The sequence below is a fragment of the Hippoglossus stenolepis genome, chromosome 8 (assembly GCF_022539355.2).
Source record: "Hippoglossus stenolepis isolate QCI-W04-F060 chromosome 8, HSTE1.2, whole genome shotgun sequence".
In the NCBI taxonomy this organism is placed as follows: Eukaryota; Metazoa; Chordata; class Actinopteri; order Pleuronectiformes; family Pleuronectidae; genus Hippoglossus; species Hippoglossus stenolepis.
In genome coordinates this window covers 24,631,316-24,646,816 of record NC_061490.1, presented here as the reverse complement: position 1 = coordinate 24,646,816, position 15,501 = coordinate 24,631,316, and the positions used below count along the sequence as shown (strand labels likewise).

The 15,501-nt window shown below is 39.9% G+C and overlaps 1 protein-coding gene across 2 annotated transcripts; it reads left to right on the top strand.

Annotated features, from left to right (window-relative positions):
- Positions 1–780: 780 nt before the first annotated feature.
- tbx20 (T-box transcription factor 20) lies at positions 781–14,100 on the top strand. Of its 2 annotated transcripts, none has more exons than XM_035162454.2 (8): positions 781–1,288; positions 2,417–2,654; positions 3,438–3,602; positions 4,376–4,484; positions 6,965–7,123; positions 7,832–7,908; positions 10,119–10,231; positions 10,387–14,100. In XM_035162454.2, the coding sequence occupies exons 1-8, from the start codon at positions 1,159–1,161 to the stop codon at positions 10,707–10,709; spliced, it is 1,314 nt and encodes a 437-aa protein (XP_035018345.1). In that variant the 5' UTR covers positions 781–1,158; the 3' UTR covers positions 10,710–14,100. The 2 variants fall into 2 exon arrangements, with proteins under 2 accessions (XP_035018345.1, XP_035018344.1); XM_035162453.2 differs by having other exon boundaries at positions 10,116–10,231.
- The last annotated feature ends 1,401 nt before the right edge of the window (positions 14,101–15,501 follow it).

The following is a 15,501-nucleotide window of genomic DNA, read 5'->3' as shown; positions in this document are numbered from 1 at the left end:
GAGGACGCAGCAGCAGAAGTTTCATCTGTTTTTACACAGAATATTAAATGAAATGTGTGTTTATTAGAAACAGTTGTTTCCATACTGTTTGGCTTGAGTCTGAGAGGTTATTGGTTGTGTTTGAGTCCAGATTGTGTGTTTGTGGAAATTGAAAACCTCCGTTAATTTGACTGATTTACTGACAGAAGGGGTTTGTGGTTTTCTGTGTGTATGCGGGAAATCGCATGAAAAAATATGAAAAGCCCATAAGTGGAAAGCTGCCATCATCTTCTCTCTGCTGCCATTAATTATCAAGTTTCCTATATTGCACCATCTCAGCCGCACGTCTGCAGCCACATCTCCCTTGTTGACAGTCTGGGTTTGTGGTTCCCAACATGTGATCCGGGAGCCTCCGAGGGCCCCAAGTCATAAAGTAAAACCTCACCTCTTATACTTCAGTCTTCAATATCGAGCAATGGCAGCAAATAATTACATTTTCCTGACCATGTATTTGTCATCTTCCAGTGTCATCACCTCCTATAGCTCAGTGTGAAGCCATGAGGCATTCCATACTCGTTTCCAATACTCTTGTGTGTGTGTGTGTGTGTGTGTGTGTGTGTGTGTGTGTATCTGGGGTTTTAGGCACGGAGAAGAAAAACAGCCTGACAGCTTTAGGTGATTTAATTGGCTGCTCGGTATCAGAGCTGCTGCGGGACGGTGGGTGTGTGACGTGGAGCCAGAGGCAGCGATTGGAGGGCAGGCTGGAATTATAAGGGGAGGGCGAGGGCTGAGGACTGAAGCTTCCCAAAGCTGCAGCCGGCCACAGATCTGGCACCGCAGGACGCACACACGTCTCCGGTATACTCGGTCCTCCTCCTCCTCCTCTTCCTCCTCCTGCTCCTACTCCTCCTCGCATCATGCATCCAGCGAGACTGAGCTCCACCGGCCAGTGACGAGCGTGTCCACAGAGCCGAGCGCGTCCACTGACCGTGCGTAAACACAGCAAGTCGAGGAGAGAGACTGCGCGTTTGTCTCCTTTCTCCAAACCGCTGGAAGCCACAAAAACAGGCGGGGTCGAAAGTTTCTGGAAGGATTTTTTTTTTTTCTTCACATTATAATTATAACTATAATTATTTAAAGAGGAATATTTTTGTTCCCGAGCCCCTTTTCACCAAGGACATGGAGTACACGTCATCCCCGAAACCGCAGCTGTCATCCCGGGCAAATGCTTTTTCCATAGCGGCCCTGATGTCCAGCGGGAAGCCGAGCAAGGACAAGGAGACGGAGGAGAGCACCATCAAGCCCCTGGGTAAGGATGGAGGAGGAGTGGAGGAGCGGAGGAGCGGAAAGTTTGAACTTTAATTTTGGTTTAATTTGTGCGCAAAAATGCACCTGTTATTTAAATTAAAATCCAGAGTTTATGAAGGATTCAAGAAGAAAGAAAGAAGAGAAATTGATAAATGTAAAGTACAGTAAGAGGCAGGACAAGAGAAGAACATATACATATATATATATATATATATATATACAAGATGAGGAATTATAATTAAACCAGGATGAAGTGTGTGATGACAGTGAAGTAAAAAGTGAATCTTATGTGAACCTTTATTATTCATGAGTAAATAAATAAAAGAGGTGAAACAATTCTGACAAATGACATGTTGACCCTCAGCCTGTCTGTGCGTAAATTCACATGTAAATTATCTAATATAAAACTGACAGCTACAAATGTGCTGTTAATAAATGATGTTAAATATGAAATGAACATTATTTATTTTGTTCCAAGAGAAATGTGAACGTGACTGGAATCCTTGTCTGACTCGCTCGTTGTCAGTTTTTTCATGTTGGATCGTGAGTTTTAGAGAAAATAAATAAAATGTCTCACTTCACTCGAGGGGACGTTGGAACAAAAGATATAAGAAAATGTAAATTATTATTATTTCCTTCATTTTAAGTCAGGTGTCATTTGCAGCTTGTATTTTACAGAGAGAGAAATCCAGACGAGATGGGTGGATTTGTTAATTTGTCTCTTCCCTTTCTGAAAAACAAGTTGTCAGACCGATTTTCGTTTATTTCATAATTTAAATACAATTGTAAAAATGGATTCAGCTTTTATTTTAGGATAAAACAGCTAAATTCTATTTGTGATATGATGTTTCCATTTTCACACAACAAAATAATCTGACATACAACTTCAGTTATTATTTTAATATTTAGAATCACACTTCTCCTGCCATAGGTATAACGATAAAATAACATTTTACAACCAGCCTGCATTTTGTTATTATAGCCTTCATGTTTATATAAGCTCATGTTGACTTTAATTAAATAAAGGTTATAATCTCTTAGTTTGTCTTTATCACGTTGTTGTTTCTGTCACATAAATGAAAATAAAGTTTATATTAATTTCTCTTAATAATAATTTAAAAAATAACAGAGCAGTTCGTGGAGAAGTCCTCGTGCAACCAGGCTCTGGCTGACCTGTCCTCCCTGGACGCGCACGGCGGCGACTTCAGCGGGAGCGCGCCCTCGGTGTGCACGGAGCCCCTCATCCCCACCAATCCCGGCGTCCCGAGCGAGGAGATGGCCAAGATCTCGTGCACCCTGGAGACCAAGGAGCTGTGGGACAAGTTCCACGACCTGGGAACCGAGATGATCATCACCAAGTCCGGAAGGTCTGCATTTATTTAAAAATATCTATATATTAATTACCATATAGTCTAATTTCGTAATGCAACAGTAATACTACTAATAATAATACATGCACATGCAATAATGCTAAATTATGTTGTAACATGTCCCAGATACACGAAAAACCAGGAAAACTGTATCATCATTGAGCATCTATACTTTTTTCTTTATAGATATAACAATAACAGTTATTTCCCCCACGCAGAGCATCAGGTCCTTTAGATCCAGCTCCACACTCCTGACCTGAACAGTTCATATAATAATCATATACATACACATGATAAGTGACTTTATGACTGACCCTGATGCAGTCGGGTGTGTGTCAGGTTGCTGCTGCGTGTGGTTCACTGTGCACAACGTGGCCCGTGTGTGTGTTAATGCTCAGTAAAAGCTGCACAATGAGGTGAGTGTTACTGACCTGAGGCTGTTTGTAATCTGCAGCTGAACAAATCACCCTCATGAGGAGCTGCTTCATTGCCTCATTAGCTGCAGTGCTTTTTACACGTTGGTGTATTTACATCTCACCGTGTAAGAAATAGGGTTTAATGATCAGCAGTTATTTACAAATATCAATTCAACTAGAAAAAGGTGCAAAACCCAACAGCAATTTCGTTGCGTCTAAAATGAGCTCAGTATTTAAAAACCCTGCATGACAGTGGATAAAGTTATTTATATATGAATCCTATAATACTAATAAGAAATGTAGTAATGCCTGTATAGTTGTATTAATAGTTTAATAACTGACTGACCCGTCTGTTGCTCACCAGGAGGATGTTCCCCACCATCCGGGTCTCTTTCTCCGGGGTGGACCAGGACTCGAAGTACATCGTGTTGATGGACATCGTCCCGGTGGACAACAAGCGGTACCGGTACGCGTACCACCGCTCCTCCTGGCTGGTGGCCGGCAAGGCCGACCCTCCTCTGCCCGCCAGGTACCGGCTCGCACCCCCCGCCCGTCCTCCGCAGAACTCACACACCTGACCTGCGCTTCTCTCTGGCATCGTGTTAATCACATTATAGCCTTTTTTAATTTCTTTCTTTTCAATAATTTGAAATGAAATAAAACCCACTCGCGTATAACGAACTACATTAAGTAATTTAAAACATAAAGAAGGAATCATTTGTTCAGGCATCAGTCGCTGAAAGTCATGAATTCAAATTAAATGAAAACATTTTAAAAAACAAACAAAAACAGCCTAAATTGCATAAACAATAAAAGACCAATAATTATTTTTGACAGTTGCTATAGTGACTTCTGTTTGAGTTGGTTTATTTGTTCAAAAATTACCGTAAATCACCGGTACACGTGGACTAAAGATGTCCCGTATTTAATTAATGTATAAGTCTAATTTATTATTATTTTTAATTCCTTTGCATTTGCTTGCACATATTGAAAAAAACCAATATAAAAAAAAAATACACAACCAACGTAACCCTAATAGAAATGAATGGTTGTAATAATAATAATAATAATAATAATAATAATAATAATAATAATAATGATTATTTTACGGTGGAGATGGGACACCGTTGCTTAGCGACCTGTAATTGGCCCGTTAACATGTGAGCGTTGATTGGGTAATATAAGGTCTCAGCCAATCAGATGTGAGTATGAACGCGTTCTCCTTCAGAATTTCACGCTCTAGAATAACGCCAGTTTCCGTTTCTCTCCTCCCTCCCGGTTCCTGCTCCTCCTCCGGTGCAGGCTGTACGTGCACCCGGACTCCCCGTTCACCGGAGAGCAGCTGATGAAGCAGATGGTTTCCTTCGAGAAGGTGAAGCTGACGAACAACGAGCTGGACCAACACGGACACGTGAGCACGCGTCTCTTTGTTCCTCTCGAGGTCTGCGCAGAAAAAAAACACACGTTAACTGAGCGAATTAAAGGACTCAGCTGTTAGCTACGGGCTTTAAGCTAGCTGCTTCCAGTTCCAGCTAAAGCTAATGTCCTTTAAAAAGTAAGATAACGTGTAAACACACTGACATGTTAATAACATTAACTTAACACATCTGCACCTGAAATGACTCAATTTAAAATGTGTGCAGGACTTTGTGTCTGGACCTGGTTCTGTGCAGGTTGCATGTAAAATATATCAAAAATTATTATTCTACATATACATATATATATTTATATAATGCATATGTAAAGTTTCCACTAAAGAAGCTTCGTCTCCGTCAGGTTTAAAGGCCAAAGTGTGGGATTATAATTACTCGTCTGACTGGAGCAAATTGCTCCTTTAATCCTTCTTTCACTGACAAGAACAAACAGGCAACAGATTTAGTGTTAACTTCAGGTGTGTGTGTGTGTGTGTGTGTGTGTGTGTGTGTGTGTGTGTGTGTGTGTGTGTGTGTGTGTGTGTGTGTGTGTGTGTGTGTGTGTGTGTGTGTTTCAGTCCAAAAATAATTTACTGAGATTATTTACAAAGCTGTAACCGAAGCGCCAACACATAAAAAACTTTACTGTCCTATTATAGTCGTTTAGGTTTTACTTTATTAGTCACAAACATATTTTATATATTTGTATTCCTTACTACTTTGAGCTGTTTGGTGAGACACAGCCTTGTCCTTGTAAAGCAGACCTGTAGCTCATTGACGTGGTTTCAAAACATTAAAAATACATTAAATAGCTGAAATTACATCAAAGCTGTTTGTTTTAAGACAAATATTGTATTTTTTATTGAAAAGAGACGTCAAAACCACCTGATTTTTTCCTACTAAATTAATATTGGCATTGTAAAAGATACCAAATGAGATGATAACTAATAAATGTAGAATTCTGACATTTCACATTATGTGGTATTACGATTTTTTAAAATTTCAGTTGTCGTTCTGAAGTCATTTAAACCCTTTTGCTTTCTAACACTTAGAGGAGGATATTTCCTATGATCTCCTATAACATGCACTAGTTATTATTATTTTACTCATTGATATGGTCATTCCTGATTTCCCTGACTCATACAGTCAAACAAATTATTTAATAAATGAAAAAGAAAGATGAAAATCTTAAAATATCTTAAAAAGTACATCAGTAGACTTATCATTCAGAAAAACAAGTAGAATGAATTCATTGATAAAGATAAAGGGCAGTAACATTTCTCTTTATATAATAAAAGATTTGATCTTATTATTACTAATTATTTCGTAGTGTAATGCTGCACACACACACACACACACACACACACACACACACACACACACACACACACACACACACACACACACACACACAGATCACAGATCACAGATCAGCCGCAGTATTAAAACAGCTGGTTTTAGTTCTGTGGCTGATGTGTGTGTGTGTGTAACATCTGTATTTGACTCATTTGCCGTCACTCAGTGGCGGAGGAAGATAAATATGAAGTTTCCTGGGCTGCAGCCAAACAGCAACAGTCACGGAGGGAAATTCTCACAGTGATGCTGCAGCTGCTGTGTTAACAACTTTATCTCTTCACGCTCGGCCTTTTTTTTATTCCTTTGTTTTTACTCTCATCTCTTTATTGCTCGTCTGTCTGCACCGAATCTCTGTTTCTCTCCGTCGTCATGTTTTTCTTTGTGAGTCTCCACCTTCGTTGGCGCTCCCTCTCTTTTTAATCTGTTAAATCTGGAGGATTTTAATTTCTAAAATAAACACAGAGCTTCACAGAGTCAGAAGCAGCTGAGAGAGGAGACAACGTTTTGACAGGCTGAGTGTAAAACGTGTAATTGCTCTATACTTATTTAGATATGAATTTATAATATAATAATTATTACTTTGTTTTTATATGCACTTTGTTAATTGACAACATTTAATGTATTTAGAAAATACAAAAGAAATAACCTGATCTTCATCAGCATTTACCCAAACCTACACTTCAAATCCATATTTGATTAAAAGCAGATATTGAAAGTTGATCTCGACATTATTATTGATTTATAAACAGCTTTGTAGAAACTACCTGGGACAATTGTCCACAGTGAGTTTTACTTTAATTCCAATTATTATTTCGTTGGATAAATCGGACCAAGCTTTGGAAAAATGTTTTCCATAATTAGACTTAAGTTTATTGAACTAATTTCCATTCCAGACAGAAAACCTTCATTTTTATTCCCTTTGCTTTATGTTCAGCAGGAGTAGTTTTTATGTTTCTAATAAATAGGATAAACAACAACAGAGCTGCTTTTTCATGGAATTTCTTAAAGAAAAATATCAAAACCGTTCCGACCCTGATCTCAACGTATTTTCCCCGATGAGACTTTACTCTTCCTCAGTTGAACCTTTTCCTTCATCATCACTGATTGTCGTCGTGCTTCGCAGATCATCCTGAACTCCATGCACAAGTACCAGCCCCGAGTCCACATCATCAAGAAGAAGGACCACACCGCCTCGCTGCTCAACCTCAAGTCCGAGGAGTTCCGCACCTTCGTCTTCGTGGAAACCGTCTTCACGGCCGTCACAGCCTATCAGAACCAGCTGGTGAGTGATTGACAGCCGACGTGCACCAGTATGCCTCCTCTGGACTTTAATCAAACTGCTGAACTGAATCACTGAAAGTACCGTTTAGTAGCTGTTGTGCAGCTGGTGATTGTCCCACAAAGAGTTTGATATTGACAAATGTATTAAATAATAAATATTTGACATATTTAATTTCTTAAGAATACAGCAGCTGAGGGAAGAAGTTAAAGCTGAGATAACTTGAATTTGACAGGATCCAGGAGCACGTTGAGCTTTAACATGATCTTTAATCACAACAGTCTCATTTGTTGTGTTAAATGTTCCCTCGACGTCTCACTCAGCGTCTCACAGGCCCTGAAGACTTCATCATTTAATATCTGGGACGAAAGCAACAAATAAAGTTCCAGTTCAGAAACTAAAGTAGATTTAAATCTAAATTTTAACATTCAGTATCTTATCTGTTTAATTAGGAATTTATAACTTTCGTAAGAATGGATAATAATTTGTCCCCCCCTGGTGTCCCCCTGGTGTCCCCCTGGTGTCCCCCTGGACGTTCTGCAGCACAGGAGGAGGAATAATTAACCAATTAGAGTAATTAATAGACTATTAATTAGCTTTGAAGCCCAAAGACAAGCAGCTGTGAAACAAGAGAAACAGTAAAAATATGAGAGAAGGATGAATTTAAGAAATGAATGACTCTTTTCTTCTTTTCTTTTTTTTTTTCACCAGATAACCAAACTGAAGATCGACAGCAACCCGTTCGCCAAAGGTTTCCGGGACTCGTCGCGGCTGACGGACATGGAGAGGTACAGGGGATTCTGGGTCCTGTCTGTTTACCTCTGAGCCGCCGATAAGATACACAGAGAGGGAGGAGTGTGTGTCTGTGTGTGTGTGTGTGTGTGTGTGTGTGTGTGTGTGTGTGTGTGTGTGTGTGTGTGTGTGTGTGTGTGTGTGTGTGTGTGTGTGTGTGTGTGTGTGTGTGTGTGTGTGTGTGTGTGTGTGTGTGTGTGTGTGTGTGTTGTTCATTAGTAAACCCAGAAGCTTCATTGTTTATTTCTCTCTGCTTGTGTCAATATGAAACAGATAATCCTCGTCCAATGTAACAAGAGTCATTATCTATTACTTTCTGACCCTTTCCTCCCATTTTCCTTTTTCTCTTGTTTGTACATTTATCTACTTTCCTTCATTTGTAGTTTTCCTTTCTACCCTTTCTTTCATTCATCTCCCTTTTCTTATTCCTCGTCTATCTCTTTTCTGGTCTTTCCTTCTTAGTTGTTAAGTAATTTCTGTTCTTGTTTCCTTATTTATTTTTATCATTTCTTTTTTACTTGTCTTTCCTTCCTATTGTAATTTTATTTCTTGTCGTCTGTTTTTCATACTTTCCTTCTCACTTTTCTTGTCTTCATTTCAATTGTTTCTGTTTTTCTATATTTCCTCTGTAGTCGTTCCTGATTTTTTTTTCATTTTGTTTTATTATACCTACCCCCTTGTTTTTCTTTAGAAATATTTCTTTGTTATTTATTCTATTCTTTATTTTACCTTTTTCTTTCCCTCCTTCCTTCTCACTCACTTTCTTGTCTTCTCTAGATTTTCATTGTTCTCTCTTGTTTTCTTCTTCCTTTCAGTTATTTCTCCCTCGTCGTTCCTTCTCTTCATCTTCTCCTCTCACCTCCGTCGTCTTTTCTTCTCGTTACATATCTCTTTTTTAATGTACTGTTTTGTGCATGAAGGAGACGAGTCAGTGCAAGTTCATTCACACACACACACACACACACACACACACACACACACACACACACACACACACACAACACACACACACACACACACATACAGTTACGAAGCCCCCTCCAGAGGATTTTAATGGACGCTGCCAAAACACACACTTCTCTTAATCCCTGATTCCGGCACAACGGCCAAAATCAGCTGACAAAATCAAACCATCTGCTCATTTCACTCAATCAAACATCTCGAACAGAGACCCCCCACACACATACACACACACACACACACACACACACACTCTCCTCCCTCCTTCTCCTCCTCTGTCTTTCTCTTTTTGAGGGCTGTGAATTAGACCTGATCAATTGATCTTCAGGGAGCTGCAGAAATCACATTAGTCTGGAGTCGGCCACTGCACTAAAACACACTGTAATTCAATCGGCTGCAGTGACTGATTGAAACCAGCATGCCCCGCCTCCCCCTCCCCTGCCCTCGGCTCCCTGCAGCCCTGCTGTGCATTGTGGGAGTTTGCCGTGGCCTCTGTGCCGGAGGGGCCCGACGCTGATAAAAACACACACATTTGTACTCCTCTGCTGACAGATATTGCACTTTCCTAACCTAATTGGAGGGTGGAGAGGGGGCTGCTAATGTGGACGCATGGCTCTCATGATGCAGACCACTTGCCTGTCCGCCCACACACACACACACACACACATACGCACTCTCTCTCTCGTGCACTACAACTGCCCCACAACAATTTGTGTCACTGTGTTTGAGAAGTGCTGTCTGACAAGACTCAAATGAGCTAATGCACTTTGTGGGAGAGACCACACACACACACACACACACGGCAAAACCTACATGTACCATCAACACAAACAGGAGAAGAGGAATAGACACAGTGGACGCACACATCTACTCATGAACACTACATGAATGCATGGACACAGAGAAACACAGTAAAAACAGTAAATGACTCTGGTGTTATGGTGAAATCTGGTTATTGTCAAAACTTTCAAATTATGGGATCCTGAGAAAAATAGGATTGTGTGTTACAAGTAAAAGGTTGAATGTTTAAAAAATGTTTTTAAGAATATGAATCAACAAGATGTGTATTAATTTGAAGAAAGATGTGGTGACAATATTTGTCAACAGCTTCTTAAATATGTGACCTTCACAAATGAATTCCTAACTAGTGTGTTGTTAGACTCAGGTGCGATCTCCCTCAAGGAGAATTCACAGTGGAAACAAAGGAGATTTATTTTGGGGGCTCTCTCTTCGGCTTTTGCTGCAGGGAAAGTGTTGAGAACCTGATCCACAAGCACTCGTACGCCCGGTCGCCGATCCGAACCTACACTGGCGATGAGGACAACCTGGGTGAGGACATCCACTCCGCACACGCCAGAGGTGAGACGCTGTCACAGACACACACATCATGTGAGCGTGTAACTCGGTACCTCCTGACGTCCCTGTTCTCAGGCCCATTCCATCATAAATCAAACAGCTTATTGACAAAATGTTGCACAGTTAGTTATGTTGCATGTGCCATGTTCCCGCTGCAGGTTCAGCGTTCTCCGCCTCAGACAACCTCTCTCTCAGCTCCTGGGTCACCACCGCATCGGGCTTCTCTGGCTACCCACAGTCCCTGTCGGCGATGAGCGCTGGCGCCGCCTCCCTGCCCCACCCCATCCAGGGCTCCCTCCCCCCCTACAGCCGGCTGGGCATGCCGCTGACGCCCAGTGCGCTGGCCGGCACCATGCAGGGCAGCGGGCCGTCCTTCCCATCCTTCCACATGCCCCGCTACCACCACTACTTCCAGCAGGGGCCCTACGCCGCCATCCAGGGACTGCGCCACTCCTCCACGGTCATGACGCCCTTCGTATGACTCCATCCTGGGGAGGAGGCGACCGGAACCTCACACTGAGTCCAGTGCAACAAGTTCCTCCTCCACGCCGGCTCATCACTCCTCATCCAGTTTGTATCTTTCCTCTGGTGTTTGTAAATAGTTCACGGCAGCGGGCGAGCGGGCGGTGACACTGCGAAGAGGACGTGGCTTCCTGAAGGAGAATCCAGAAGAAGAAAAAAGGACTGAACCCTGCGGAAACACCAGCAGGTTCCAGGGTTTCTATGACAACTGCAACATCTCACACAAGACAACAAAGGGAGCATGTTTGATCTTGGCCCTTGAAGAACAGTGGATCCTCAATTCAAACCAAATCTAACAATATCTAGAAGACCACGTCTTCCTCTAAAGATTCAACGTCTCTACTGGGTCTCCACCAAGCTTTACACACGGCAGGTTGCTGTGTGATCCTTCAACGGTGCAGCCTACACATTACTTCCTGGAGAGACTCGTGTCTGACGCTGCAGCACGATGGACAGCGGAGCTCAGTCCGAGTCTGGGAACTCTTCAGCGTATCGAGAGGCCAGCTCAGCTTTTTCTGTGTTTTCTAGAAAGCAGCCATATGTACAGTACAAAGTTAAACACCTCCACGCTCTGTTGAAAATACTGTTCGCAAAAAACACACGTTAAAACACATTGTACAAAGGTGAAAATACTGCATTTACTCATAGGAAAATTCTCACTGTAGAGTGCAAAAAAAAAAAAAGAAAAACCATAGGACGCATGCTGACGCAGTAGACAAACACACTGGGTGAACTTTATATGGAATATTATGGGATGAATATGTTCACCTGCAACTGGGGGAAAGGATTTTTTATTTACTTTCAAGGTCCAGTCAAACCAGCTTTTAAAAGTTCTGCAGAAATTGGATCAATTGAATGTTTAGATTTTTTTTTACAGGCGCAATTTCACACTATTAACAACTAAAAAGACTCGACACCAAAAAACAACAACATTATGAACTGAAAGCAAAAGCCTCCAAAATAAATACAAAAACAATTCATGTGTCTAATTAGCTCCATAAATCTTTATTCTTCTGCTTTTTTCGATCATTCTTGAACAAAAATGTTGTTTAATCACAGGAAGTAAAAAGAAGAGAAGAGAAAATACAAAGAAACTATTGCTGGTATCTTACTGGCCTTTTAGCACGTTAGCCGTTAGCTCACAGCCACAGTAGTTGAGCACGCACACACACACACACACACACACACACACACACACTCACTCTCACACCTACAACAGGAGTGAAGGATTTTTATTTCTGTTAAAGGTCGAAATCAAAGCATCGTTCGAAACGACGAAGAAATTAATCCATTTCAATCGATTCTTCAAAATTTGCCAATTTTTTGCACCCGGCTCGTGAAAATCCGCCCCGTTAACCAACATCATGAACTGAGAACAACAAGATGGAAGAAACTATTTATTGATTAAAAAATTTAGAGTAAAAAAGAAAACTAAACTAAACTAGAGAAGCTTCTTTGACTGTTTCCCTAAATCACCCAGTTCTCTATTTAGTGAAGTGATAGATTTCATTGTTTCACTCTCTGTTGTGACTGAAACTAAATTCAAGTTCACTAAAAAACCTTTTTTTAACATTTCAATTCAATATTTCAAGTGTGTGAAACGGCCCCTAAATGTTCTCACTCTGTTTCCACTGATCTGGAAACAAACACTGAAATCTCTTCACGTCTGAACACACAGGAACATCTGACGTGTGGTTTGTAAATCAGCTTCTACTCTTTTCTCCTGCCGACCGTGGACCGCAGCCTTTCAGCAGCCGGCCGTTGGCAGGCGCTGCCGAGCTGATGCATGGCGGCGTCGGAGCGTGTCGACAGGGCGTCCACACCTGGAAATAATGGCTCTGTGCAGTTTGGTTTCAAAAAGGGAGGAGGAGTCGACTCACACACTCTAAAGCTGCAGCGGAGTTTTAAATGTAAAACTGATTAGAGTGATTTATTTAGAAATACATGAGAAAGTAAAACAGGCAGAGGGTCCCAGAAACTGGAAAAAAGTTAGTTTATGGCCAAAATGTTAATTTAAAAAACCATTAAGATTATTTTTCAACTTTAAAAAGATCTATAATAATTATTATATTCGATTTGATTGTTAAATTAATAATTTTGTCCACATATGTCAGAAATACACAAACAACTTCCTGGAGCTCAAACCAGATTTATTCAGACTTATTCAACAGTCCACGATGCAAAATAACAATACTTTCACATCACTATTAATATTATTTATATTTAGTAAAACAGAAAACACTGAAACACACATTTGAGAAGCTGGACCCACTGAACTTTGGGCATTTTTAGTTTATAATTTTAAAATAGAAAAATTCTTGATTTTGAAAATGTAAAGAATCAAAAGATAATCAAATAAGCTTTTGGTTCTTTTGCTGTGGATCAAATATTGGATTAGATGTTGAAGGAACCATATCAAAAGTCTTTATCTTATATATTTATTGATATTTGATTTTCAAAATCAAATAAACCAATATCATTATCGGCCTATAGAATCCGGTTTGAGCTGAACCAGACTCATTCGACCTGTTCAAGTATTTATCGTCTATTCAGGAGTCGTTTTCTTCTGCAGTTAATTCAACGTTTCTGTTTCAGAAGGAGATTGTTTTTCATGTTTATGTATAAATTCCTAAAGACCACCTCTGTAACCGTGGAAACAGCAGCAGCAGCAGAGACGTGTGTGCAATGAACAAAGATGTTTTCAGTGCTCGGACGGAATCTCACTCTGTGTAAAAGCTGGTTTCACAAACACTGTAAATGTTCCCGTTTTGACTTTTGCCAAAGTTTCACATCACAAGACGAATGTTTCTGTAGAAAATGGACATGAATGTTCTTTGTGTTTTCATTATAACGTGGAAACAGTTGATTTATTCTCACCAGCGAGTTGAGGAGAAACAAGAGCTTGGATCCTTCTCTCCAGTAGTTTCCATCTTTCCACTTGTACAACACAACAACACAACAACACAACAACACACTTTGAAGCAAACGCACATTCCCGACTTGCCACTGAGAATATTCTCTCTTTCCTTCCTCTTTATTTTTTTTTACGTTTGTTTTCCTTTTATATTTCCATAATCTGAATACGACACCGGACGAGATTGTGTTTTTGATGATTTTTTTTATTTTTTAATTTTAAGTGCAATATATTTATTTTGCTCTCTGGAAATAATGTGTAATGTACTTATGCCGCATTAAAAAAAAGTAGTTATTTGTAAAACCTTGAGAAATATATATCACCACTCAAACACTTTGAGTTCTTTTTCTTTTTGGGGATATCGTGTAAGTTTCTCCGTCACAGTGAATCACAGATTGTCAGAAATAAATGAAATCATGAGATGATTTCAAACCTGCAGCTGAAACACAGATATTTATTTAGATTTCAACCTTTCAAAACGCTGTCGTTTATTCTTCATTCAGTTATCTGTATCTTCTAGTTTACGGGATAAAATATTATTAAACACGAAAGAGGCCGGGAACAGAAATCAATTTTCATTATTTTATCATTTTCTGTTTATGTTTTAACTGCCTTAAAATCACATCATATAGCAGCACCTAGTGGTCAGCTTTCACATTGCACTGATATACTCTGCATTGGCTGGTAACTGCATTATATCTAGTTTATTTATATATATATATGTAAACTAAACATTTTTTAACATACAATTTGATCACATTGTCGTGGATATTAATCTGAAACTATATAAAACACGACATCAGATGCACAATGAGTCTGAATAGTAATAAATCATTTTTCTTTGGTGCAAAATCTGATGTGGTTAATTTAAAAATTTTAATTCAGGATTCTGTAGAAGCTCAATCTCTGAATTATCTGATTCTCAATTTTCACTGACAGAGTCTAATATACTTTTTCTAAAGCTGCCAATATTAAACAAGGTAAGTTAATATTTCCTGTGTCATGAAATCATTTTAAAAGCAACATAATACAATACAAAAAGAGGCCTGAAGAAAGACATTACATATAAATTAAAAAGTTAAACAGACATTTAAAAACTAAACAAGTATAGTAACAGTGCCGTGTGAGAAGCTTCTGGTCTCCAGCACTGATTTTAAAGACGTGAGCTTCAGCTGAACCTGCAGTTCTCATGTGAGCAGAATAAAAACTGAACGCTGCTTCTTCACGTTTAGTTTTTTCTCCGGGGACAGAAAACAGACTCGTCCCAGACGACCTGAGGGGCCTGGACGCTTCATGACGAAAACAGAAAAACAGAAAAACAGCAAAACACAAATTCATCTTGACCCTAAATCAGCGAGTGCATCGTAAAACAAGAGAAGTATTTAGAATCGTTCGACAGACAGGAAGAGGAAAGGCGAGACAGAAGGACTGACGTGATCCACATGTTGGTGTTTGTGTGAAGGCACCAGTACAGTGAAGAAATAATACAGAGCAGAAATCAAGTTGCCTTTAATATGACATGAATCTTTACGTAATAAAATTAATATTCACTACTTTCATTGAATTTGGGTGTTTTCTTGAATTTAGAGCAGCGAGACGAAAGTCGACAGGGACACGAAACGAGAATTTAAAATGAAAAGTCACAAATCATTAAAAGTGGAAAAACACAATGATGAAGCCGATCAGTCAAGTTTTAAACTTTTCCCTTTAAACCAGACACAGAAGTTTAAAACGGAACATTTCACTTTATACAAATATAAATAATCTCCATCAAATGAGCTTATTCCTGATTGGTCGAGCACGTTAACCAGCGGGACCACGTTGCCGCGGCTCCATC

Coding starts and splice junctions, on each gene's coding strand:
- tbx20 (XM_035162453.2), top strand. CDS start 1,159: ATGGAGTACACGTCATCCCCGAAACCGCAGCTGTCATCCCGGGCAAAT. Junction 2,655..3,437: donor ATCATCACCAAGTCCGGAAG/GTCTGCATTTAT, acceptor GTTGCTCACCAG/GAGGATGTTCCCCACCATCC. Junction 7,124..7,831: donor CAGCCTATCAGAACCAGCTG/GTGAGTGATTGA, acceptor TTTTTTCACCAG/ATAACCAAACTGAAGATCGA.